Source organism: Amblyomma mixtum, chromosome 10 (assembly GCF_055824585.1).
Source record: "Amblyomma mixtum isolate Tamu chromosome 10, ASM5582458v1, whole genome shotgun sequence".
Classification (NCBI taxonomy): domain Eukaryota; kingdom Metazoa; phylum Arthropoda; class Arachnida; order Ixodida; family Ixodidae; genus Amblyomma; species Amblyomma mixtum.
This window is the reverse complement of record NC_143021.1, coordinates 60,310,021-60,337,004: the sequence shown is the minus strand read 5'-3', so window position 1 is coordinate 60,337,004 and position 26,984 is coordinate 60,310,021. Positions and strand designations below refer to the sequence as shown.

Below are 26,984 nucleotides of genomic sequence, written 5' to 3'. Positions count from 1 at the left end.
GGCATGTACTCAGAATCCTCACCTTCCCCCCTCCCCCACCCCCACCCGAGAGGCATGGGACACTGCCCTCCTCAACTGCTCCACACTGGAGTCCCAAAAGGCTCTGGTCAAGCGGGCGCGAGACGGGGCCTCGTCATGCGGTGTCCCGGACTAAGGATACCGACCATGCAGCAGGGTTTTTTTTTTTTTTAACCCTCAAGCTCTCTTTGATTAAAGTTTTTCACCACCACCACCACCACTCGCGGGGCTGTTCCTGTCTCCCCCGTGCCGTCGCAGCAGTGGTGAAACACTGCCTGACGAAGCAGCGAGGCATTACAGCAGATGGCGTATTGTCGCGGATATTCCTGACGTTGCTCCGCTTCTATTTTTTCCCTTGAGACTTTAATGGTGTTAATGGATGTGGTATTGGGCTACTAATCGCAAGGACGTCTGAGAAATCCGGCCGCGACGACCGCATTCAGGTAGAGGCGAAAGGCAAAAAGGCCAGTACAGGCTCTGCTACGTTAGTGCACCATGAGGCAGTTTTTAATGTAACGCGAGAGTTAAGGCCCCGTTGCCCAGAACATCAGGTGTCGGCGTTGCCGGCGCTGAGAGCGAAAAATCACGAGCCTGGCTCTGGCAGGTGGTGCCCACAGAGCAACCTAGGCGGCAGGTGGGCCACAAGGTCACATGATCTTGCACCAAGTCATCACAACCTGCCCATTGGATAGTGAGTCAGCTGCCCTCCGTGGCATTTAAATTAATGAAGGGTCGCTCGGGAAGAGCAAACCTGGGCGGCACAGGGCCCACTGCGGGGAGCGCCCGCCATCGCAGGCCAGTGGCGCATCGCTTAGCCGCTGCACCACTGCGCGAAGAGGGGTATGAGGACATCCAGGCATCTATGAATGTAAAGAAACGGATCGACCTGATGTATATATGTGATTAACCCCTTACGCTATCGCACCATAGCCTTAGGGTGGAACTTGTGTCCTTGATTTTTTTTGTTCCGTTCAGATGCCGCGGTCGAAGCGGCTGCAGATATTGCGAATTGCGTGGTTTACAAAGACCCCACACGACGGGTCGGCTATGATCGATGGTCGCTACGAAGGAGGGCGCCGGTTCAATTAAAACCGCCTTCACTTACTTGCAACTGACATCGTACAATGCACTGGCGCTTTTGTATTGCGCCTCGATCCGTCGAAATACTGTGCCGCGGGCGAGATCACCAGCCGAACGTGAAAACCACGGCGCCGTTACGATGGGTTGCTATAAATACTGCGCGAAAGTTATGGGATAAAGAACTTTACACGACAATAATAGAGGGCGTTTCACCTAAGAACTAAAGCAAATTTTAAAAATGCGCTTTTTGAGTTAGAAGAGCAGTTTTTTTCACATAGCATTGCGAACAGTCCAGCGCATCAGAATGCAGCTAAGGCGTGCTAACTAGTAGGCTTGGTAACTAATATCGGATGTTAACCTTTTAGCGATTGATGCTAATCTCCTTATTTATTGAGAAACGTGTAGGCCACCGTAGGTAACATCCATATCAGTTTTTAGAATTTCGAACAGGCAGTTACTCTCGGCGCCATGGTCCACCAAATTTCGGCTATTTTACCGAGAGGCTTGTACTGGAGGGGTTGCTTTTCGCGCGGATGTATTTTGGCCGGATGTAGCGTAAATTTCTTGGGCGCCGAGGGCAACGGCGCTTTCCAAATTTTGTAACACATGGGCCGGATATTACTGTCGCAAAGCCGAAAGTTGTGCAAGTTGGATAACGTTCACGACGTAAGAATAGCGCGAAAAACCACCGTTGCGAGTCGGCGCTTGTCTGCGTCGTTTCCTTTCCGTTCCTCGCGTTCCTTTTGCGCTTTTGTTACATCATGGATATTACTTATGGATGGCTACATGCCTCTCAATGAATAAGGACACAGTATTAGTGGTTCCCAACTCAGTAGTTGGTAACTATCCTTCTGGCTAGCACATCGTAGCTCTAGTCTGATGCGCTACACCGCACACAATGTTGTGCCGAAAACAGCGCTGTTCTAACTGAAAAACCATTTTTAAAAATTGCAGAACCTCTGCATTGAAACACCCGGCACAAGAAAGTTCGCACATGTGTGTTTAACACAAAAATTCGATGTCTCACCACGGATAACACCTTAAAAAACAATACAATCGTAAAGTTTCATTACTCTAGTGTGCTGCAAGTGTCCGCAGTCGCTGTTTGCGGACGACGTTCGTGTCTGCTATCTCCTCGATTCGGCGGCAACATTTTTCAATGATTGCTTAGCTCCCGTCAGCCGTTGTGTGACGTGGGTCGGCTGCTTCGCTTGATAGTAAAATGTGTGCTTGGCTCTAGAGGAGGGCATTACGAACGTTGACACACGCAGGATATCGCTGGACCCCGAAAGCAGCTGACAGCTTCTATAAATCCGGACCGTCAAGCCTCGCCACTAGTTGTGGCGATGCGCGGTGGCTAGATTCAGCAGATGATGGGTTTGTATTTAAACCCTATACCGCTTCGGAGCGCTGCAAATAAAGTAGCAACGCTTGATGCCACGATGGCCTTCGCGGCTAGTTACAAACTATGACATGTTTAGCGATTTACGGGTGAGCTAATGTTATTCGCAACAGCTGCGCTCGATAACCGGGAACAGCCGTGTAAACCGGCTGGCACGCATAGAGTCATTGTTCGCAAACGCTTGACGTAAATGTGGTCTGTAGCGTAAATGAGGACGTAAACGACCCACTTTCGGCAGTTGCGCAACTTCGTACCACTGGTGCGAAAAGAAGTTCCCGAACTGGCGAAAGTGGAGGGGCTGTCATAAAGAAGGAAACGGACAATTCGGCCGCGTTTATTAAGTTCGCGCGGCGCCCGTGATTTACTAATGAGCTGTAATTGATAGAGTTGCCATGACAGCAGTGTATATTTGACTAATAGCCCAAAGACAAAGCTTTAGCTGCAACCATTTCAATGCGTGGAGAGCACAAACTACGTTGCACCTGCTGGCTGTTTTTAACGTTATGGGATATCCTATGCAGATACGGAATGATTTGAGCGTTCTGTTCCTATTCTTTATCTGCTGTTTTTTTTCCTTTTCCTTCCTTATTTTCTACAAAAAACTACCGCAAACAGCTGAAATACTGACAGCAAGGAAAGCAGACATGCGTATCCTCTTGGCCTGATTTGACACTATCGCTTAATATATGTGGGCGATTTTGTTTTTTTTTTCCAAGGCGGCTTAGATGTAATTCCCAGCAACCCCAGGTTTCTTTGTATTTTAGAGTATGAGCTCTAATAAGTTAGAAGGTTATTTTGTTACCGACCGACATACAATAGATGTCGTTGTCAACGAAAGAAATGCTCACTTCTAAAACTATATGTTGTTTACCCATGAAAATTCGTATGTGAGCTTTAAGCCTCCTTCAGCGACCTTAAAAGGCGTGATAATGTTGGGAACAGCGTCGTCAAAGATGAAATATGCCCGTTGTCAACAATCACCAAGCAATTTGTGTTCAATTGTTCAATATAGATGCAACGTTAACGCCTTTTTCTGCACCATGCAAGCAGTCAAAAATTTACCCGATGATAACAAGAAGTCTCCGCCGCGCAATACTGATCACATCATGCAGATCACAAAAATCTGTTAAAGTTGTTTTCAGTATTCTCATTGCTTCTAAAAAAATGTACATTGGCCGACCAGGCCGATGTTTGAATGAAAGAGCTGTACAAAACTTCAATCGGGGATAGGGTGGTATCACTGGCTTGGTAGAAATGCAGATATCAACAAATGTAGTACATACAATAAGACGCAGTTTCTAAGCTACGCTAATGACATGCTTCAGCACGAAATCACTGAAGCTTTTTTATCAAGAAGGCTCATAACAACTACGGCAGCACGCATTCATTATAGTTGCATGAAAATGAAATGGCTTTTTTTGGAGACATGCAATCAGATTCTACGTCACGAGAAGGTAGTTAAACGTCAAATATTTTCAAATAAAATCAGTTCACAGTGGCAACATGAACATACAAGGAATAGCTCTTCGAAAACATAGCGCAAAAAGGACACGGACGACACAGAAGTAGACAGGACAGGCGCTAACTTCCAACTTTATTTTCGAAATGCCACCACGTCTAATATATAGGAGCCGATCACCACAATCAAGCGATGAGCATGCGCAAAGAACAGCACAGTCAAGATTACAGCGTTTGGAAAATAAGCAAAAATTACGATAAAATAAGAAAAGGAAAACACGGTGCCGGGGGAACACCGGAAGAAAATAGACATCGCGTACTGAAACTTGCTGCAAAAAGCGCTTTTCAAGCTGGTCAAGGTTAAGAGCCAACAAATAACGCGGCAAAAAGGGGATATAAAAATAGATCGACTAAAAGATGAAGGGAGTGTACAAGGCTCCACACTAAGACAAACACGTGTTGAAGAAAGATAGAATGACAATGGGGAATTACATTTATGGGTATGGCAATGGAACTAAAAGATAGCAGAATATTACGCCGAAAACAGATAAGGGCTGTGATATTATATATAATAAAATGAAAAAATTTGAAAAACTAGGACACTATAAGGTATATGTATATAAAAATACAGAAAAGGATAAAACGAGAAGTATAAAACACGAGTGTAGAGGGCTCCACGCTAAAACAACGAGGAGGGCGGGGGGATGGGATATGCAAATATGAGAAATGGAGTATGGAAATAATAAATGAAGTAAAAGCCAATAAAACGCCAAGGAATTAAAAGCAAGAAAACGCGATTTCCACCTTGCGTCCACAGCTATCTTTTAAGAAGGAAATTTCTATATCCAAAAAAGAAGCATTTGTATCGGTTCTTCTGTTGCGCCTGTGTTATGTGACCTATTTTTATCCGCGATTGACAAACGCATTCAAGCCAATCTTTCTGACCTTCCTGTTTTAAAAGTGTTCAGGTACGTTGATGATTTCCTTATTATTTTTAGCAAAGGTCATGGAAGAGAATGCGACGTTGTCAAGCAAGTGTTGAGCATTTTTTCGCAGTACGGCGCCAATTTCACTTGGGAGTCACCTACGGATGGCCGTATTCAGATCTTAGATATTGAATTAGATTTCACTAACCTTAATATCTGCTGGATGTACCATCCACGAACCAAAAAACGTCTTATGCGCTTTGACAGCGCGCGTTCTAAAGTTGTTAAGCGGGGTATCGTGTCTTCCTGTCTCCACGGAGCAGCTACATAATCCTGCACGCACCGCATGGCCGCCAGCATCCATGAGCAATCCAGGCGGCTGCAAGAGGCTGCATTCCCCGTAGACCTTATACTGGCAGTGTGTGAAAGCCTTTTGCAAAAGCTGAAAGCCTCCAAGGTTTCCTGTAGTGAGCAGGGGAGTGAAGAGATCAAAAGCAAGACTCCTGTCCAGGTAATACCATATTATCATAGGTTTACACAATTTCAAGAAGCTGGCAGCGTGTTATAATGTACAAGTAGTTTTCTCTGCCCCTTGTAATCTTTCAAAGGTCTGCACCAAGAAAACGGTAAAACGAGATGACTGCACGAAGAAACATCAAACGAAGTTTACGGAATGTAAGGCGAACGTTGTGTACAGAATTCCTATCAGTTGCGGGCGTCATTACATTGGGCAGGCAGGAAGATGCTTTAATGAGAGGGCGCGAGAACATAGATTGTGCGTACGCAACAAATCAGGAAGCAACCTATCTGACCATTGCAAAGCATGTGAAACAGAGCAAGAGAACGGATGCTATCCAAAAATAGATAAAACAGAATTCTTAACATCAGCTAATGTAAAAACAGAGCGTGAAGTCATGGAGGCGCATTTTATAAGAAAAGCTGGGAAAACGTGCGTCAGCGCACCTTCTATTCAATTACTTTACAGTGAAGTTGAATTCCTTGACGGCTATCTGTAGGTGTGAACTATGTCTTAAGACTGCTTACCGTAAGCACCCTTTCTTGTTGTGAACCGGAATGGTCCCGCTTTTCCTTTGCGTTTTCTTGATTTAATTCCTTGGCGTTTTATTGGCTTTTACTTCATTTGTTATTTCCATATTCTACTTCTCATATTTGCATAACCCATCCCCCCCGCCCTCCCTCGTTGTTTTAGCGTGGAGCCCTCTACACTCGTGTTTTATACTTCTCATTAAGGCGGAAACTTGGGCTAGTTGGAAAGCGTTTGAAATCATATTTGCTAGCGCTTAGTAAACACACGGGACAAGAACACAAATACACAGGACAGACGCTAGTCTTCAACTGCCGTTTATTCGAAAAACAATCAATATACTACATCTCAAAAATAGCTGAACTCACACATGCGCAGTTGCAACGCCGCGCCTCAGGAACATGATTTATTTTTTTGACAGATTAACAGACGGGGTGCGACGCATTTTGAACCTTCACTATCAATGCACATAGCTTCAAACATTTCACGTTCCGCTTGAGTTTTCATTGTACCTAGAAAGATTGTTTCTGGAAATTATGGTGTGCAAGGTACAGGGTCAGGGTCGCCAGGGTACCGTTCGATAAAACAGCATTTGCAGTGCGCAGCGATATTCCCCCCCCCCCCCCCCCGCCGATATGGATTCTGTTGCCAAGCGGTGCTCTCTAAGTCGTTGATTTATGCATCTTCCTGATTGCCCAATATACGCCTTGCCACAAGTGAGCGGGATTTTGTACACAACACCGACTTTGCATGGAACGAACTTCTTTTGGTGGTTAAAAGGGAATACTGGCTTTCTTACCTCGCCGTTCACGAGCGGGCACAAGCGCACAAGTTTCCTCGGGTCAGTCAATACAAGATCGATGCCACACTTCTTCGCCACCTTTTTTAGAAGGTGCGACATATTGTGCACATACGGCATAGCCACAAGTTGAGTGAGTCGTTGGGGATCTTCACGGTTTTGTTGCCTCCCAGATCTCACTTCTTTTAGCAGCTTTTCTGCAAGAGATGTCAGAGTTTCATCCGGAAACCCGGCGTTCTCTAGGCGAAGCTTTTGCAGTGTCACACTTTCAGTGATGCAATGCTCGCACGACTTATGGAGAGCAGCGCGGAAGGCATTCATGGCAATACCCCTTTTCACAAGTTTAGAGTGCGCCGATTGATAACTGAGAATTTCTTTTTTTGTTCTCGGCTGATACATCCAGCAAACGCGTGCTTTTTCAAACCTAATGCATATATCAAGGAACTGTAGCCTATCCCAAACGACGATAGGCTACAGTTCCTTGATACATGCATTAGGTTTCGTGATATATGCATTAGCCGAAGTCTACAATGTATTACAATGGTGTACTTGCCTGGCCCGCTGCTCCTGGCATCCGCGCCGTCCTTGTTGTCTCGTCCAGTCCTTGTCTCCTTGCGCTGCTATTTATTTGTTCCTGACAGCTTCAGTGGTAAAATCTGCATAGCATTCCGCGTTGTCACGGCGTACATGTTGAAAAAGAAGCATATGCGAAACACAGATCTGGCTATAGAAATGCTACAAGCAGAAGCCACGCATCACCAACATGTTGAGCATGCATTCACAGAACGAATAATTTTCTGTGTTTATATTTATTTATTTACTTATTTATTTTACCCTCAGGGCAAAGCATTACAGAGGGGAGTGGGTAATACTTAACACTGAAAATACAAACAACAGCAGAGAAGAATAAATTGTCAAAACATATATAAGTTAGGATAAGTGATAAACACAATATATCATTCAACAGAAGCGGCAACAGCAGTCCGAAACAATACAGGGTCAGGAATTGTGGCGACTGAAGAAGGAAGGTGGTTCCAGTCATATGACGTGTGAGGAATAAAAGAATCCTTGAATGTTTTAGTTTTGCATGTATAAATGCCTACCTTATGTATGTGATCTGTGCGGCGTGAATTATATGAAGGGGGAAGAAGAAACTCGCAGCAAATGGAATCATGATGAAATACTTTGTGAAAAAAACACAAGCGTGCAATTTTGCGTCGTGATGCAAGTCAAGTTAGGCCCCATGTAGTTTTCATAGCCGTTACGGTTGACGTACGCCGGAAGTCAGAATAAAGCGCGCTGATTTGTGTTGTACCATTTCCAGTTGGTCGATCAAACTCTTAACACCAGGGTCCCAGACTGATGACGCATATTCTAGTTGTGAACGTACGAGTGTGGTATACAGCATAAGTTTGATGTTAGTTGGCGCTGCGTGAAAGTTACGTCTCAGATATCCCAGCATGCGATTAGCTTTGTTAGTGATGTGCTCAATGTGCGCATGCCAGCTAAGGTTAGACGTAATATGAATTCCGAGGTACTTATATTTTTTAACTGAATCAAGTAGCACACCATTAAGAGTATATACGGGAGGATCACTATTAACACGAGAAATGCACATAAGTTTGCACTTTTCAGCATTCAAAGTCATATTCCAAGTTTTGCACCATGTTGAGATAGTGTTAAGGTCAGATTGAATCATGTGCTTGTCGTTATCCTTTGTTATTTCCCGAAAGAGGACGAAGTCATCGGCAAAAAGATGTAGAAAAGAAGAAAGATTGCTGGGTAAGTCGTTGATGAATATAAGAAAAAGCAGGGGACCCAAGACGGTGCCCTGGGGAACCCCGGAAAGAACAGGGTGAACGGCGGAATTAACATTATTGACAGCAACAAATTGCATTCGATGAGGAAGGAAAACTTCGAGCCATTTTAAAATGTTAGTGTCTAAACCTACCATGCGCAGTTTTAGTAACAAAAGATGATGCTGCTGATAGCAGAAGCGATAAGCCACCAACTGAACCCGTGCCGACACCGATCTTTCATTCGTTTCTCTCTCTCCCTCGCCCCTCTTTCCCTCGCCCCTCTGGCTATATAATATCCCTTGATCCGAGAATAAAGCGTCATTCTCCGGCCTGGCTACGCTGTCTGATGCATCGACCGGGAGCGGCTTGTCCACCGACAACGCCGTCTTAACAGTGGCGACGAGGGTGGGACCAGGACATCGGGCCCAGGGCAGCGGCACACATGGGTCACAGGCTACCAGACTTCGATGATGAAAAAGATAAGTGGCAAGCTTACCTAGTGAAAGTTGAAGCGTACTTGGAAGCCAATGAAATCACAGTTGACGCAAAGAAAAGGGCCTTGCTCGTAGCCGCCCTTGGGACAAAGACAGTTCAAGTTTTGTGCAGTAAAGTAGCGCCAGCAAAAGCAAGTTCGCTGAGCTACGATGAGGTGGTCGACACTTTGAGCAGCTACTATGACCCTACACCGAACGAGATAGCAGAAAGTTTCAAGTTCTTCAACCGCTATCAGAAAGAAGAGGAATCCGTGCAAGAATTCATTGTTGCTGTACGACAAATAGCACAGAACTGCAATTTTTCGTCTATGCTAGACAGAATGATCAGAGACCGCATCGTGTGCGGCGTCAGATCGAAAAGTCTGCAAAAGCAACTTCTGGCGAAAAAGGACCTGTCGCTAAAGGAAGCAGAGGCTCTCGCGCTAGCTGCAGAAAGCGCGGAACTTGATTCACGGGGCATAACCGGACAAGCTCTGGGTGCTAACGTGCTCAATGTAACTCGTCGGCGCAAACCAGAGAGAGAAAAGCCGAAGTTCAGGCCACAAAAGCAATGCCAGTGCTGCGGGAACCATGGCCACAAGACGGAAGCGTGTCGCTTTAACAGACGGCAATGTTTCAAATGCAGACAGTACGGTCATCTAGCGAGGATGTGCTCTTCATCGGACATTGTTAACAGAACCGGTACCATGGAAGCGCAAACGCAGCAGGAATCTGAGGACAGTGATAGTAGTACATCGCAGATTTGGTCTCTCCGCACGAAGCAGACACTGCTACCGCCCATTCAGAAAACATTCACGCGGAACGGCGTTGACCTAAAAATGGACATTGATACCGGATCCCCAGTCTGCGTCATTTCAAAAGCTATCTATGACAAGCATCGTAAGGAATGGCCTCCGCTTGCGAAATCGCCGATAAAGTTGTCGTGCTATCTCGGGAAGCTACCCGTACTTGGGGTAATGAGCATGGACGTGTCTTATCTAGCAGCGACTTGGCCGGGATCTATTGCAGAAACTGGATGACACGGGAACGGCTGTCCTTCACGTCAAGGCGCAACCCAACAAGACCGGCACAATTCCGCCAGCTGCTCCGCTACCGGCTTTGGCACTACTGACCAGTTACGCCGATCTTTTCACCGAGACCACGGGACTCCTGAAAGGCCCGCCAGCCCGGATTCATCTCAAGAGCGGATCGACTCCGAAGTTTTTCAAGGCAAGGAAGGTTCCTTTTGCGTACAAAGAGAAAGTGTCGCAGGAGTTGGATAGGCTCGCGGAAGCGGGGATAATATCTCCAGTGCCATATTCGGAATGGGCCACGCCCATTGTTCCCGTCTTGAAAAAGGACGGCTCGGTGCGCATTTGCGGAGACTTTAAAGCTACACTAAATCCAGTGTGTGAGGTTGAGCAATACCCGCTGCCAGTCATTGACGATATGTTTGCCAATTTAGCGGGAGGAGAACGGTTCAGTGTGCTAGATCTGCGGGATGCCTATAACCAGGTCGCGCTAGACGAGGATTCGCGGAAACTGACCGTCATTAACACTCACAAAGGACTCTACTGCTACAACCGGCTGCCATTCGGTATCTCGTCGGCGCCAGCAATATTTCAGCGGAAAATTGAATCGGTACTCCAAGGGTTAACCAGCGTGCAGGCCTACCTTGACGATGTGCTGATAGCTGATAAGAGCCAGGATGACGCCAACTTGAAAGCAGTGCTGCAGCGCTTCAGGGAACATGGTATTAAGCTGCGCTCTGATAAATGTCGCTTCGCCGAGCAAGCAGTAACATATCTTGGTCATCGCATTGACAAAAACGGGTTGCATCCAATTGAGAAGAACATCGATGCTATCAGACTAGCCCCTTCTCCGCGTAATGTTGCAGAGTTGCGTGCTTTTCTTGGATTCATCACGTTCTACAATAAGTTTCTCCCTAATCTGTCCACATTACTTGCTCCTTTGTACAAGCTGCTGACGAAGGGAGCCAGGTGGGTGTGGAGCGAAAAAGAGCAAGCTGCATTCGAGCTGGCGAAAAAGGCTCTTTGCGCAGCTCCTGTGTTAACGTATTTCAATCCGAAGCTCGAGCTACTTTTGGAATGCGACGCCTCTCCTCACGGGGTAGGAGCGGCACTGTTCCATCGCATAAATGGAGAAAACAGGCCCATTGGATTTCGGTCCCGGACCTTGACTTCGGCTGAAACGAAGTATTCACAGATTGAACGGGAAGCGTTAGCTCTTGTCTACGGTGTTTCACGTTTCCGTGACTACCTACTTGGCAGGGAGTTTACCCTGGTCACGGATCACCGTCCTCTGCTTGGCCTTCTGCGAATGGATCGCCAGACCCCAGTCATGGCCGCCGCCAGAATACAAAGATGGGCGCTCTTACTGGGAGCGTACAAATACAAGCTGCTTTGCAAGTCCGGTAAAATGATGGTCAACGCGGACGTCCTAAGCCGTTTACCTCAAACCTTGCAGGAAACCGAGACTGCACCGGAAGGCGACGCAGAGTTTGTTCTCGCCATCGACCAGTGGGACCAGTCGGCCATCACCATAAATGAATTGCGGTCACTTACAGCAACGGACGAGGTGCTACCCCTTGTATGCAGGTACGTCCGTGAGGGTTGGCCCAACGCGTGTTCAACCGGTAACTCTGAGATGATGGTTTTCTACAAAAAGCGGCAGGAGTTCTGTTCAGGATGGCCTCCTACTGTGGGGACATCGTGTAGTAATCCCCAAACAGGCACGCGCTAGATTGCTGATGATGCTGCACGAAGCCCATCAGGGCGTCTGCACCATGAAGAAGGTAGCGCGGTCTAAATTTTGGTGGCCGGAGATTGACCTGGATATTTGCAGAATTGCCGCTCAATGCAGAAACTGTGTCCAGGCTTTACCAATGCCACCAGCTCGTGAGCCAGTGAATTGGCCAGCAACCGAAGAAAAGTGGTCCCGTCTGCACCTGGATTTTGCCGGACCTATCAGAGATAAAATGTTGCTAATCGTGGTAGATTCCCACAGTAAGTGGATGGAGGCAATTCCACTAGCGCGTGCAACGTCAAGTAGCACGGTAAACGCGCTGCGTACGCTCTTCAGCCAGTTCGGACTACCGCGCACTGTAGTAACTGATAATGGCACGCCCTTTACGGGGTCGGATTTCGCCACATTCATGGAAAGAAACGGCATTGCCCACATTCGGACACCGCCCTACCATTCTCAGAGCAATGGACTCGCAGAACGTGCAGTCAGGACGGTGAAGGATGGACTAAAGAAGATGCCGGGCGTGGATCTCTCAACCGCACTCGCGCGAGTTTTGTGTCGTTACAGGAATGCCCCGCGGCAGTCCGGCCTTTCACCTTCAGAAACACTGTTAGGTTATCGACTACGCACTCGACTTGACATGTGTTTTCCTCCCAGGAACAAAGCTGCGCAGCTGTGCAGGGAAGCTAAGAGAACTTCGGACGACGCCAGCTGGAGTTTCGCTCCGGGGGACCCAGTACTAGTCCGTAACTATGGAGTGGGTGACAAGTGGACACCCGGAAAGGTGAAGTCGACAACAGGCGCTCGACTAGTTACTGTCAAGACGGAAGATGAGGTGGTGGTTCGTCGTCATGCTGATCAAGTCCGCAAACGCTACGACGAGGGCTCCACACACACAGGGACAAACAGTCAAGCAGCAGCACCATCGGGACATCCGCTGGCTGAACACAACGCACCCACGTCAGCACCCGTTGACCCTGCACCCCAGGAGACGACGCTGCGCCGGTCAGCCCGGGTGAAGAAACCAGTGGATCGCTATGGCTATTAGGAGGAACGGATGCTGCTGATAGCAGAAGCGATAAGCCACCAACTGAACCCGTGCCGACACCGATCTTTAATTCGTTTCTCTCTCTCCCTCGCCCCTCTTTCCCTCGCCCCTCTGGCTATATAATATCCCTTGATCCGAGAATAAAGCGTCATTCTCCGGCCTGGCTACGCTGTCTGATGCATCGACCGGGAGCGGCTTGTCCACCGACAACGCCGTCTTAACAGATAGGAAACCTTATCAAATGCCTTCGCGGAATCTAGGAAGATGCAGTCGGCGATCGAGTGACGGTTTAAAATTGCGTGAAGTTTGTGTGTGAATAAGAGTAGCTGTGTTTCGCATGAATAGGACTTCCTAAAACCGTGCTGAGATGGATGAAAAAACGAGTTTGATTCATAGAAAGTGACAATATGTGAAAAGAGTATGTGCTATAAGATTTTACATGGGATGCTGGTAATAGATATGGGCCGGTAGTTAAGAGGCGAGTGTTTATTACCAGATTTATACACAGGGACCACCTTACCAATCTTCCAATCAGCCGGTAGTTCACCTTTCTCCAATGATTGCTGGAATATTATAGTTAAGGCGAGCGATGAATACATTTTCGTACTTTTCAGGAACTTTGTAGTAATGCAATCAACACCAGCACTGGAGGATATCTTAAGGTTGTCAATTATTTTAACTATACTATCAGGATGAATGACCACAGGGTACATTGGGAGGACGTTGTTATGATCCAGTGGGGGGACATCCGTAGTTACACCACTTGAAAAAAGCTCAAAAACACATCATTCAATACATTTGCACAGTTAGTATCTGATATAGGTTCGTCACTTGAATTTGTTAGTATTATTCTAGATGTTCCAGAAGGGTTAATGACGCTCCGAAATTTTCTTGGGTTATTGAGCAACAAACTCGGCAGAGTGCTATTCAAGTAGTTTGCTTTAGCGTTCTTTACCGCAGAATTGTAATTGTAAGCTGCAGAGCGATAACGGGACCAATGATGTTCAGTGCGTGATTTTTTAGCTGATCGGAAAAAGCGTTTCTTAAGGTTAGACAAGCGCTTAAGATGTGTGTTATACCATGGCGCATGCAGGTGATAAGATATTACGCGAGTAGGTATGAAGCGGCTGGTGAGATCTAAAACTTTGTTCTTGAATAAAAGCCACTTTGCGTTCACTGATCGCGAGTCGAATTCGTCAAAAAAGGTGGCCAGGAAAGAACCTAGTTCATTATTAATTTTGTTGAAGTCAGCGCTGTGATACATGCGTATTATTTTAGTGTGACTCGGAGTTTTTTGTATAGGAATGTTCACAGAAAAATTGAGCAACGAATGGTCGCTTAACTGGGGCATGTAGGTTATTTCTGAACACAGTTCTGGGCGTGTTGTTAGTACAAGGTCTAAAGTACTTGCTTTAACTTCAGTAATTCTTGTATGCTGAGTAACAATTTGGATAAGATTAAACAGTGAGCATAAATTAGTGAATTCCTTGCATAGTGTCGAAGATGAGGATGGTTGCACCGAGGACCAGTCGATGCCCGGAAAGTTAAAATCACCCAACAGAAAGATAGATGACGAAGGGTAACGTGTTACGATGACATTAATGGTATCATGAAGCTCTGCAAGAAATGTAGGAGCTGCGGCTCTTTGCATTCACACCTGGAACAAACTTATTCACCTTTACAGGAGAGAGTGTCTATGGAGGAAAAGCCAGAGGTAGTAGTTTCTGTGGCTGATTAATATTAGGGATGGGCAGGCGCTGCACTGCCTGGCCAAAGCTAGAGTTGCTGTAAGTTAGGTGGACACGGTGCAGGAAGTGCTTCTCCCCTTGAAGAACATAGCGGAGATGGGTACGCATAGTTTCCTGGGCGGCAATCACCTCTATTGGGAGACATCCTGCCTCCGCTACTCTTCCTGATGCCGAGGAACCCTTTGGGAGGCCCAGGTATATTCGCAGGCAGTTCTTCCGTGCGGCAACGAGAGACTTATTGCTTGATGTAGATAATGTTTGAAACACTGGTAGACAGTAGCGCAAGGTTCCTTCAACGTAGGCTTTTTCAAGCAGAAGCATTGATCGGCAGTTGCTACCCCACCTTGTTCCCGCCATGAACCTAAACACTTGCGATGCTGCAGTGATCCTCTCGCGGAGTTTTTTTATCTGAGGTGTCCATGACAGATTATAGTCGATTACAACACCCAGGAATCGCTGAGATCGTGCATATGGTAGCGATCGTCCGCCTAGGAGCAGCGGATATCGGGTCATCGTTTTTCTTGTAAACGCCATTGCAGCACTCTTTTCTGGCGAGAGACGAACACCTCTGGAAGCCAGGTACATCGAAATGTGCAATAGCGCTCTCTGTAGACGTTTCTGGGTGATATAGCGCGAGCGTGGTGCGGTCCAGATGCAGATATCATCAGCATAAATTGTTATACGGACCCATCGCGGAAGGTTTATTCTTATGTGTATAAGGGCAATATTGAACAGGAGAGGGCTGAGCACCGCTCCCTGTGGTACGCCCCTCTCTACTGCGTGAAAGTGTGTTTGACCGTTTGGAGTGGTCATAAAAATTTGCCGTTCTTTTTAATAATGCCCAATCCACTTGTACAGCTTTCCTCCAAGGCCAAGACGGGCAAAGACTGCGAGAATTGCATTGTGAAAGACAGAGTCAAAGGCGGCCTTGATGTCTAGGAAAACGGCTGTCGGGATGTACCCAGCATGAAGGTACTTCTCAATTGATGAGACGAGGGAGATGATATTGTCAGTCGCAGACCTGTTTTGACGGAACCCGTTCATTTCTTGGGGGACTCATGCCACAGGCAGCGCTTCTGCAAACTACTCTCGCCTACTTAAAGGAGGAATATAGGCAGCACACCCATATCTTCACCGATGGTTCAACTACTAAAGAAACCTCTTCATGTGGCCTTTATGTGCCCTCAACAGGCCATGCCCCTTCTTACCGGCTGCATCGGAGGACATCCTCCACGACAGCTGAGCTTCACGGCATAAAGGAAGCTGTTTCTTACATCCTGCGCCGAACCGCCGACCGTTGGGTTATCTTCACCGATTGGAATGCATCTCTCCAGATCCTGGCCAACCTGCTGAAGAAAACGAATCACCAGCCAGTTTCCCTGGACATCGAATATCTACATCATTTAGCTATTGCCGCAGGCCACTGCATAACATTTCAGTGGGTACCTGCTCAATGTGGCATTCAGGCTAATGAAAAAGCAGATGAAGCGGCCAGTAAGGGCCATCAACATCGGAGATACATTAGAACTTTTTTTACGAAATCTGATGCGTCCCAGATGGCCAAAAGTTTGCTTCCGAAGAAATGTATCGGCTTTGGAGTTTGCTGACACATCAGTACCAATTACTTCTCTCAATCGACCCACATCTTAGATCAAGACTCTCATCCAGAGTTCCTCGACATCTGGAAACACTTTATCATCGACTTCGTCTGAATTCTGCATATACAAACGGCTTACGATACCGTTTTAGACAAATGGACCGTCCGCACTGTGACAACTGTGCCGTGATAGAAACTGTGGAGCATGTCTTGCTTGAGTGCCCTGCATATGCTACCGAGCGTGCGTACTATGAATATTGCATGCAGAAGCTCTGCTCAGTGCCCCTTACAATGAACAAAGTTTTAGGTCCCTTAGCCCGCCTTAGGCAACAGAGACTTGCATTGAACTTTATATTCACATATTTAAAAGACATTGGACATCTCGATAAGCTTTAAATTCACTTGCACGTTTCCTTCATGCATTCTTCATGCAGTGAACTTCGTCAGCCCTTTGATGGACTATGCACTCCATCATTCCATAGGTTACATCAATACTCGCCATTGCATCCTTAGTACCCATTTCATGGCCGCATTTTATCTTCGTTTTTTTTTTACCTCTTCCACTCTGCTCTCCTTCTGTCTTTATCTCCCAAATTCCCCTCCCTACTCAGAGTAGCATGCAAGCGATTTTTAAACGCCGGCTAAATTCTCTCCTCTTCATTAAAGAGTCTCTCTCTCTCTCTCTCTCTGTAGGAGCTGCATTAGGTGGTCGATAGCATGCGCCTAAATTATTTTGCGGTAGCCTAGTTGAACAGATACCCATATAATTTCGATGCTTGATGTTATGGGAAGAGAATATGACTTTTTTTACTGACTGCTATTAGTACGCCAACACTTTGCCGATCTTTCCTGTCACAGCGACAGGATATGCTCCAAAGATATGCTCCAGATCCAAGCTTCCTTTTGGAGTGAGTGGCTTCCGCTCGGTAAGCAATATTTCATTCGAATGTGAATCTCAATACAAAAAAAATGAAAATGAGCGGACTACGTTGAAGATATCTGCTATCCGAAAAAAAAACTAAAAGGTCCACTCTGCTATCTTTGTATAGAACTATGCAAGCATAATGGGTCGTGATTAAAGCAAATGTCTTTGATATCACCCGAACGAGATATCCGCCGGATAATACGACAGGATATCTATAACATGAGCTTAGTACGGACATCCGTTAAAAGTATTAAAAGGTGTTTGGATATTTGGCTCCGATTCTGATATCCATGGGATGTGGTGTTTTCACCAAGTTGAAAGGGCAGTACCATCCTGTTTTGTTTCCTCCGGCGCTTTTGCCTCCGCAAGGCGCATGCAGCAGCGCGAGATGGAATGTTGCTGACAGTCGGAGACTAACTTGGCCCATGCATAATGGGGCTAATCAAATAGCAGTAGAAAGGTAACCGAAATCTGGGAGACTGCTCAGGCGCAAGGGCACACCTCACTTATCGACCCTGAAAAACCTACGCGTATTGGTAACAGTGCAACCAAAGGACACGTTCCCCGACCTTCATTTTGCAAAAAATATCCCCAATGTGACATGGCAGAATCTCAACGTCACCAAAGGAAGCGATCACTATGTGCTGTGTACCACATTCCAAGCGACGCATTGCAGAATGCGTCACCGGGAAGTGAAGCACGCGAATTAGGACGCCTTCAGATATGTCCGCTCGCAAATACCGACGAAGGGGATGGTAAATTTAAGACAGTGGCCGGAGCGTCTGCGTCAAGAGGCCGCGAACACCTCGAAAACTGTGACGCAGGAGGAAAGCGGCCCCATTCCGGACGCTAAGCTAGTACACATGATGGACGCACAACGCAGTATATACGCTCGGTGGTGTAAAATTAAGCATAACCGGCGCTTAAAAACTTGACAAGCCCGATTTCAAAAGGATATCGGGGCACACATGCGGGAGCTTGGCCGAAAGCAGTGGCATCAGACATGCGACTGCCATAATGAGCAACTGGGCAATAAGAACACATGGTTTCTGCTCAAGCATTTACTCGATGCTACGAAAACTTAGACTGACACTCAAAAGACCCTACAGAGGATCGCGCAAGCTTTCCAGGGCAGCCATGAAGAGCTCATGATCACATTAAAAAAATCAGCACGTAAACACTACCCAAGATATACCCAAGCCAGATGGGTATCCAGCGTCGGATAATGCTCACATGAATAGGGTTTTTACCGTATCGGAGGTCACAACTGCTCTTAATAAAATTAACACCACCACAGCAGCCGGGGAGGATCGCATCACCAATAAGATGTTCCGCAACTTAGAGGGCAAATCAGTAGATGCCCTTACGGACCTCTTCAACAGGTATTGGAGAGAAGGCAGCATCTCCGACGAATGGAAACACGCTAAAATCATTTTCATTCATAAACCGGGAAAAAGACTCGGGATTGGGAACCTCGGCCCAATTTCGCTTAATTCATGTCTAGGAAAGGTGATGGAGCATATTGTATTAAACAGGCTCCAAATGCAAGCCGACGCAGAAGGCATTCCCCCGTCCGTCATTTGGTTTCGAGCAGGCCTGTGGACTCAGGACATCATGTGGAAGCTAAAACAAAACATCCTAGATGCAAATGGCATAAGAGCCACGCCTATCATTTGGGGACTCGATGTTAGTAAGGCCTCTGACAATGTCACACGCTTCCATCCTCTCTCACCTGTCACCTGACATACTATTATATCGCCACCTTTCTGAACCAGCGCACGGCTACGCTGCATTTCGGGGACAAAAGTAGCAACAAAATTACACTAGGCACCAGAGGAACACCGCAAGTGGCTGTACTTTCACCGTTTCTCATCAACCTTACTTTGAGTGACCTCCTGCGTCTAGATGCTATCCCACATATACATCATTCTATATGCGCCGACATCACCATATGAACCAACTCCAGATGCGATGGAGAGATTTGACAATCCAAACTTTATTTTATTTTACAAATGTGCATACAGTCTTTAGGATGAGCCACAGGCCAAAAGCTAAAGAAAATAGCTTGAAAATGCCTGTGGCTCATCTAAGAGCCATTACAAAATAATAAAATAAACACATGCATACAACGGTGGCAGATCGCATACGAGCACACTGTAGAAAGAATTTATAATATTTACGATTGAACTCATGGGTACACAGGGAACGGCCTTGCGTGTTCACCGGCTAAATCTGAACTCTTCGTTATCAGGAACAAACAAGCCTCACAGGCAGCACCCGACCCTTGGGAACCTATCGAGTTGCACATTGACAACCATCCAATACCCCTGGTAGCCACGGTCAGGGTTCTTGGCATGTGTATTAGAAGAATACTCTCAACACGGAAGGGATCCGCCGCCTACGCGTCACGGCGCACCAGACACGCCGGCTGGTGAGGCGCATTGCCATTCGTCGCAGGGGCATGAGAAAAGCCTACCAATGCAGGATCATGCAATCATTCTTGATAAGTCGAATAACGTACGCCTGACCGTACTAGCATCTGCGTTGCAGGGACGAATACGTTCTTAATAGCATCATTATAACAGCATACAAGGCGGCCCTTGGCCTGCCGGCATACGCCATCTGAGGTCAACTGATGTAGTTAGCACGCTCGCTGATCTAATAGAAGCCCATATGATGGAACAAGTTACCCGCTTGTCGCGACAGCTGCCGGACGCGTAATTCTCCACAAACTCCCCATCCACCCTGCTGAGGAGGTATGTCGAACATGAGATTTATCAGTCGACATTACCAGTAGACTAGTTGCTAAACCAGTAGCGAAGAATATGGTGTCAGACAAACACGACGCCCGCAGGAAGGCAAGGGCGCAGGCCCTTGTGAAACAGTACGAAAACTAACCACGAGCAGTGTCGCGGACGCATATCAACACATAAAAGGCGGAACATACGTGGCATGCATGGCCACTCCAAAGTCAGCACCCGTTATCGCCACAACCTTTCACACTGCTCAATACGCGAGACTGAGGAAGTAGCTCTCGCACTGGCCACCGCGGATCCCCGCACCAAAACTATTTTAAGCGACTCTAAGAGCGCCTTGCAAAGTTTCGCCAAAAACTCGGTAAGCGCGCTCGCAATGCGAATTCTGCGCAACCTGGCTCTAAATCACAACATCAACCTCGTATGGGTTTCGGCTCACGCGGGTAACTCTGGAAACGAGGGGGTCGACCGTCTAGTCCAAGGTTTAACCAGAGGACGGGATACTTCTCGGGAGCGGAAGCCCCCGCCGAGGCACCTCGCTCGTACGTGGAGGTTACACACTCTTATCGCGAGCAAAGATGCACGTATCCCGCCCCTCACCCGACCTAGACAGGGCGCAAGCCACGACATTCTGACGCCTACAAAAAAAAAGGTAATTCTTAACCCCTACCGATTATGCCTAATCACTAACAGTGAATATGACCCTGCATGTCCGCACTCTGGTGACAACACGCACGCTACCAAAGACCATATTTTATGGGAATGCGCTAGGAAACCCCCTCCGACGACACTTTTGCCAGCTCCCTCAGCAGTGAAATGGGGCCGGCTATTGACCACGTCGAGAAACACAACCCCACAAGCCCTTATCAATCGAGGTCAAGAGGTCGCCCCCGACTGGAGGCCGACCTGTACTCTCCCCAGCACCAACTAATCCCTTCCCCTTTTTGTGGCAGTAAAGTAGTAACCTACACGGTATTTACTAAGGTAATCGCTAATAGAGTCAGGACAACCTTGGACTTTAGTCAGCCAAATGATCAGGCAGGCTTTCGTAGAGGATACTCGACAATAGATCACATTCACACTATCAATCAGGTGATACAGAAATGCGCAGAATATAACCAACCCCTATAGATAGCCTTCATCGATTACGAGAAAGCATTTGACTCAGGGGAAACCTCAGCTGTCATGCAGGCATTGCGGAATCAGGGTGTAGAAGAGTGCTGTGTGAAAATATTGGAAGATATTTATAACGATTGCACAGCTACTATAGTTCTCCATAAAGTCAGCAATAAAATTCCAATACGGAAAGGTGTCAGGCAGGGAGACACGATCTCGCCAATGCTCTTCACTGCCTTCTTACAGGAGGTATTCCAGGGACTGGAATGGGAACAGTTGGGGATAAGAGTTAATGGAGAATACCTCAGTAATTTGCAATTCACTGATGACATTGCTTTGCTATGCCACTCAGGATAAGAACTGCAAACCATGATCAATCAGTTAGACAGGCAGAGCAGAAGGGTGGGGCTAAAAATTAACATGCAGAAAACCAAAGTAATGTTCAACAGCCTAGCAACGGAACAGCAGTTCGCCATTGGTAGCGAGGTGCTGGAAGTAGTAAGAGAATATGCCTACTTAGGGCAGATAGTGAGCGAAGATCCGCATCATGAGAGGGAAATAACTAGAAGAATAAGAATGGGGTGGAGCGCATTTGCCAGGTTCTCTCAGATCATCAATGGTAGCTTACCAATATCCCTGAAGATAAAAGTATACAACAGCTGTATCCTACCGGTACTCACCTATGAGGCAGAAACGTGGAGGCTAACAAAAAGGGTTCAGCTTAAGTTAAGAACAACGCAGCGAGCTATGGATAGAAAAATGATAGGTGTAACGTTAAGAGATCGAAAGCGAGCGGAGTGGGTGAGGGAACAAACGCGGGTTAATGATATCTTAGTTCAAATCAAGAGGAAGAAATGGGCTTGGGCAGGGCATGTAATGCGAAGGAAAGATAACCGCTGGTCCTTAAGGGTAACGGAGTAGGTTCCAAGAGAAAGCAAACGTAGCAGGGGACGGCAGAAAGCTAGGTGGACGGATGAGATTAAGTTTGCGGGGATACAGTGGCGGCAACTGACAAAGGACAGGGTTAATTGGAGAGACATGGGAGAAGCCTTTGCCCTGCAGTGGGTGTAGTCAGGCTGATGATGACGATGATGAAAGTAGTAACCACCACCACCATGTTTTCGCTTCATTTGTGCTGCAAATTTTTCTACACTAATTCTAGGAGATAAAGGTGCAGAAAATGCGAAAGGGCCACAGAAAGATGGCCCCGGGTGTCGGGAAATAACCCGTCATTGCGTCCCTCCCAATTCAGCTTGCCACTCGCTCTAAGAAGTCATCTTTCACGCGCAGGGGCTCACTGAGCCTGTGTGAAGGTGGCTTAAAGTCATCTCTACAGAGAAATGAAAATTCAAGCTAGCTACGGCAAACACGACAGTAACTTTGCGCAATATTCATTGCCGCGGTCTGATAGGACGACATCGTGAGTTCCAAAAGGAAAACTAATGCGTACAGTCACCCACAGACTGAACACGAATAACGGAATGCGTGGCCCGGACTGCCGTTAGCGCCCCGAAGAGGTAGTCATCGGTGCGGGATAATGCTCCCTGTATGTTTACGGTGGCTGACGACAGCTGGTGCGCAGCTCGCTTTGACTGCTTTTTCAATTCTGCCTGATCGCCGCGTAGACACCGCATTCGTCACGGGGGGCGTTTCTGCGGTTTTTGATCGCCGACGCGGCCTCCACGGCCCCGCAACGCTCTTTGCAGTTTTCTTTCCGCCGTTCCAAATATTGCGCGCTATGCTGCCGCGGTTCGCACCAGCTATCGCCCGCCACCGTAAACATACCGACAGCATTATCTCTCAACCGATTATTATCACCTCTTGCCGCTGACATCAGACCAGGTCATGCGTTCCGTCATTGGCATTAAATCTGTGGGCGGCTCTACCGCGCGACCAATGCGCCCGCAGCTTTTCAAATCTGAGCCGCAGAGCGAGATGCGACTACACGACTGCGCGCGCGCTCCCTCGACCTGCTTACGCCTGCAGTCATAAACAGCACACGGAAGTCAACACTAACAAATTGTAGACCGTGCTTCGTAGGGAGGCTTACACGCTGAATAAATACGGTACCTCTACGGAGAGGACTTTGAACCCCGAAAAATGAGAAAGCGGTTTAGTAACGGTCAGGACACGAACCATTACTATGAAGCGTGAACCTCACTTGATTAGCCGCGTGCTTAAAAAATAAAATACAGCATATAACGCTGGTAATGACTGCCCCAAAGGTAAATGAAGCGCAGGAACCGTAATTTTGTAGTGAAAAACAGTTCCGCGAGCGCTCAGTTGGTTTACAACGGAGTAGCCGTCAACAAGGTTGTGGGTGAAGACGTACTTTTTCTCGAAGCGGCGGGAGAACAGCTGCTTTTATTTTTCGAACGCTGCATAAGAATGAAATAGCCTATGGGCCAGAAACATCGGCTTACCACATCTGGACTTCAGCTGAGCGTCCTCCTCGCGAAGCTCCTCAGCAGTCGTCGTGCCCGCGCTGCGCAAACACCGGCTTTGTACTGGCTTAACGAGCGGATGCGACTAGAGCGGGATGCTGGGCGTCGAAAGAGAAGTTTATTTATTTCAAAAGCAACAGAAATACAAAACTCAACTGTTGAACTCAAAGGTCTGATCATTAAAGCACATGCGCAGTGCCACTGCACTGAGCACGTCAGTAGGGCAGTAATGAGGCCGACACTCGACGCCCGCGCAGGGCGATGAAGTACTACGTACGTCGACCACTTGCGGAAAAACTCAGCCTCGCTCATTGACAGTGCGTCCACGCATGCTTGCTCAAAGAGGCGCATGCGGAGGCGCTGCAAAATCGGAAACATCGCTCTTTGCGGACGGCCATTTAACGAAGCCACTCCGCGCTGCCGCCACAAAACGAACATGCCGACACACAAGAGCATATTTGCAAACAGTTCGCGTGAACTAGTGCGCGCTTCCAGGCGGGTTGCAAACATCCTTGACACTATTATCCAAAAGGTGCGCGCCACTACACAGTCGAACATTGCGTGCCGCAATGTTTCTAAGAGACCGCATTGCGGGCATCGGACAGAGGGCGCCACGCCCCACGCCGCAAGGCGGTCTCTTGTGGGCAGGACCCGCCAGCCTCGCAACCAGCCGAAGTCCCTGATATATCTGCAGGAAGTGCAGCTGAGGTCAGCTGGCGCAAGCGCGCCCGTCTCGTTTTCTGGAGTTGTTCGCGGGTGAGCTCTGTTACCGTTAGTGCGTGCTGGCACTAACGCTGGGCGGACGATGTCTCATGGATGAGTAACACGCAAAATGCTTGAGGGGCGTTATTGAAGTGAACGCAAGTAATCACGGGAAAATAGTCTGCCAGCTACTTCCGGTTCCAATTTTCGTCCACTCACTACAGTCGCCGCGCGTGATGGCATCGTTTATTCACTCATTTATTTGTGCTGTGACATGGTTCACTGTACATCATCGTAAGATCAGCGCGCGCTGCATATGTGCGTGTCCTTAACGCAGAAAGCGACAATCCCGAAAGATAAGCGTGTTCTGTCGTGGCTTTGCAACTCACAATCGCTCCCGCTCATAGCGGTGATGTTGATCAGGTTGCGTCTCCTCTGTGCAGATTCCGATATCGACAAATCGTGCGGGAAGTGCTCGAACGCTCACACTGACTCGCGCGAAATGGGGATGTCGCATCGGAAATGCTTTCAAACATCCGTACTCGGCAACTGCCAGCGTCATTGTGACGTGTCCGGGGAGCATGCCAGTGGCCGCATTTGTTTTTCCAGTCCCGGACTACTTGCTGGCAGGTCTGGGCTTCCGCTCGGACAGGAAAAGCGTCATGGTCACATGACCTACTTGCCATAGGCTGCTTTCGAACACGGCGCCAGAGCCGGGCTCCCCCTCGGTTACCGTACAAGGACGCTGTCATCTGCTAGCAGACGATGCAAGCCACGGCCACTACGACGCCGAAGCAACGCCTTGCGCTCGATCATGATACTGAGTCGATTTAAAGACTGTACTGTCAGCTTAGCGTAGGTGCATTACAGAACTCAGCTTCGGAGGTATGCTCGCCGCTACTGCTTGCGGCGAAGTTCGCACAAAGTAGCCCAACTCGTTGCGGAAAGGCGGATAGACGAAAGCCTCCGCAAAAATGTTGACAACAAGCTCTATAGCTGCTCCAGTATACGAGTGGTTCACCTGCGATGCTTTCAGGTAAGCGTACAGACAGCATGTGGCAAAACAAGCGAAGAAGAACCTCTTGACGACACGAGCTAACAATACGCGCTCGCAGCTCCGAACGCGCGTCCGTGTGCGGTGGATTTCAAGAAAATAAACGAAGATGCAAGAACAAAAAGTCTTGCGATGGCTCAGAGAGGAGTTACGGAGCTCATGTGAAGGTTTAACGCATGATATCGACCTCCAGGAACACGAAAAGCACTCAAAATGCACACGGAGTCTAACTTAATATGGCTGCCAGCGCGGCGCGCAGCTATCGTCTGCTGCCTTCTCAGTAGCCCCAAGCAGCCCGCGGACTGCCATAGGCTAAAAACGAACGCGTTGCTATGGCGATGCAAGCAGGTGGGCGGAGCTTTCGGGCTGCCCGAGAAAAACAAATACCGGACTCGAGTCCGCAAGTAGTCCCGGACAGTCCGGGACTGAAAAACAAATGCGCCCAGTGGTGCGGGTGGTCCGGGTGCAGACGTCACGCCCGGCTGCAATTATGAGCGCACTCAAGGGAGCAAAAACAGATGGCTCACTGAAACGCTGACAAGAAGCACTGCGCATGACTTTTACAAGAGAGGCAGACCCCCGTCTCTCTTCCCGTGTCTACTTGAGCCACCAGCGCACTAGAGGAGCCGGGAGAAAGGCCAGAGATAGGTGGGCGTTCAGGACACGCACATACTCAGCACGCGCTGATCTTACGATGCTGTACAATGAACCATGTCACAGCACAAATAAATGAGTGAATAAAGGATGCCGTCACGCGCGGCGACTGTAGTGAGTGGGCGAAAATTGGAACCGGAAGTAGCTGGCAGACTATTTTCCCGTGATTACTTGCGTTCACTGCAATAACGCCCCTCAACCATTTCGCGCGTTGCTCATTCATGAGACATCGTCCGCCCAGTGTCCCGCTCCAGTCGCCATCCCCTCGTCAAGCCAGTACAAAGTCGGTGTTCGCGCAGCGCGGGCACGAAGAGGAGCTTCGCGAGGAGGACGCTCAGCTCAAGTCCAGATGTGGTAAGCCGATGGTTCTGTCCAATACACTATTTCATTCTTATGCAGTGTTCTAAAGACAAAAGTAGCTGTTCTCCCACAACTTCGAGATCAAGTACGTTTGCACCCACAACTTTGTTGACGGCTACCTCCTCGTAAACAAACTGAACGCGCGTGGAACTGCGATTTCACTACAAAATTACTGTTCCTGCGCTTCAGTCACCTTTGGAGCAGTCATTACCAGCGGTATAAGCTGTATTTTATTTCCTAAGCACGCGGCTAATCAGGTAAGGTTCACGCCTCGTATTAATGGCTCGTGTCCTGACCGTTACTAAACCGGTTTCTCATTTTTCGGGGTTCAATGTCCTCTCCGTAGAAATACTGTATTTCTCAGCGTGTAAGACGCCCTAAGAACCCCAGATTTCATTTTGTTAGTGTTGACTTCCGTGCGCTGTTTACGACTGCAGTCGTAAGCAGCTCGAGGGAGCGTGCGCCGTCGTGCAGTCGGATGTCGCACTCCGGCTCAGATTCGAAAAGCCGCGGGCGTATTGGTCGCGTGGTAGAGCCGCCCACTGACTTAACGCGAATGACGGAACGCATGGCCTGGTCTGAAGTCAGCGGCTCGGAGTGATAGTAATCTGGTGCGAGATAATACTGTCGATAAGTTTACTGTGGCTGACGATAGCTGGTGCGAACCGCGGCAGCATAGCGCGCAATTTTTGGTACCGGCGAAGAGCAAACTGCAAAGAGCGTTGCGGGTCGTGGAGGCCGTGTCGGCGAGCAAAAACGGCAGAAACGCCCCCGTGACGAACGCGCTGTCCTCGCGGCGATCAGGCAGAATCGA

The 26,984-nt window shown here is 48.0% G+C and overlaps 1 protein-coding gene across 1 annotated transcript; it reads left to right on the top strand.

The window, feature by feature from the left end:
* Positions 1–5,230: 5,230 nt before the first annotated feature.
* LOC149325908 (uncharacterized) lies at positions 5,231–13,004 on the top strand. Its single transcript, XM_089564408.1, has 4 exons — positions 5,231–5,395; positions 10,030–10,230; positions 11,488–11,618; positions 12,424–13,004. The coding sequence occupies exons 1-4, from the start codon at positions 5,231–5,233 to the stop codon at positions 12,812–12,814; spliced, it is 888 nt and encodes a 295-aa protein (XP_089420534.1). The 3' UTR covers positions 12,815–13,004.
* The last annotated feature ends 13,980 nt before the right edge of the window (positions 13,005–26,984 follow it).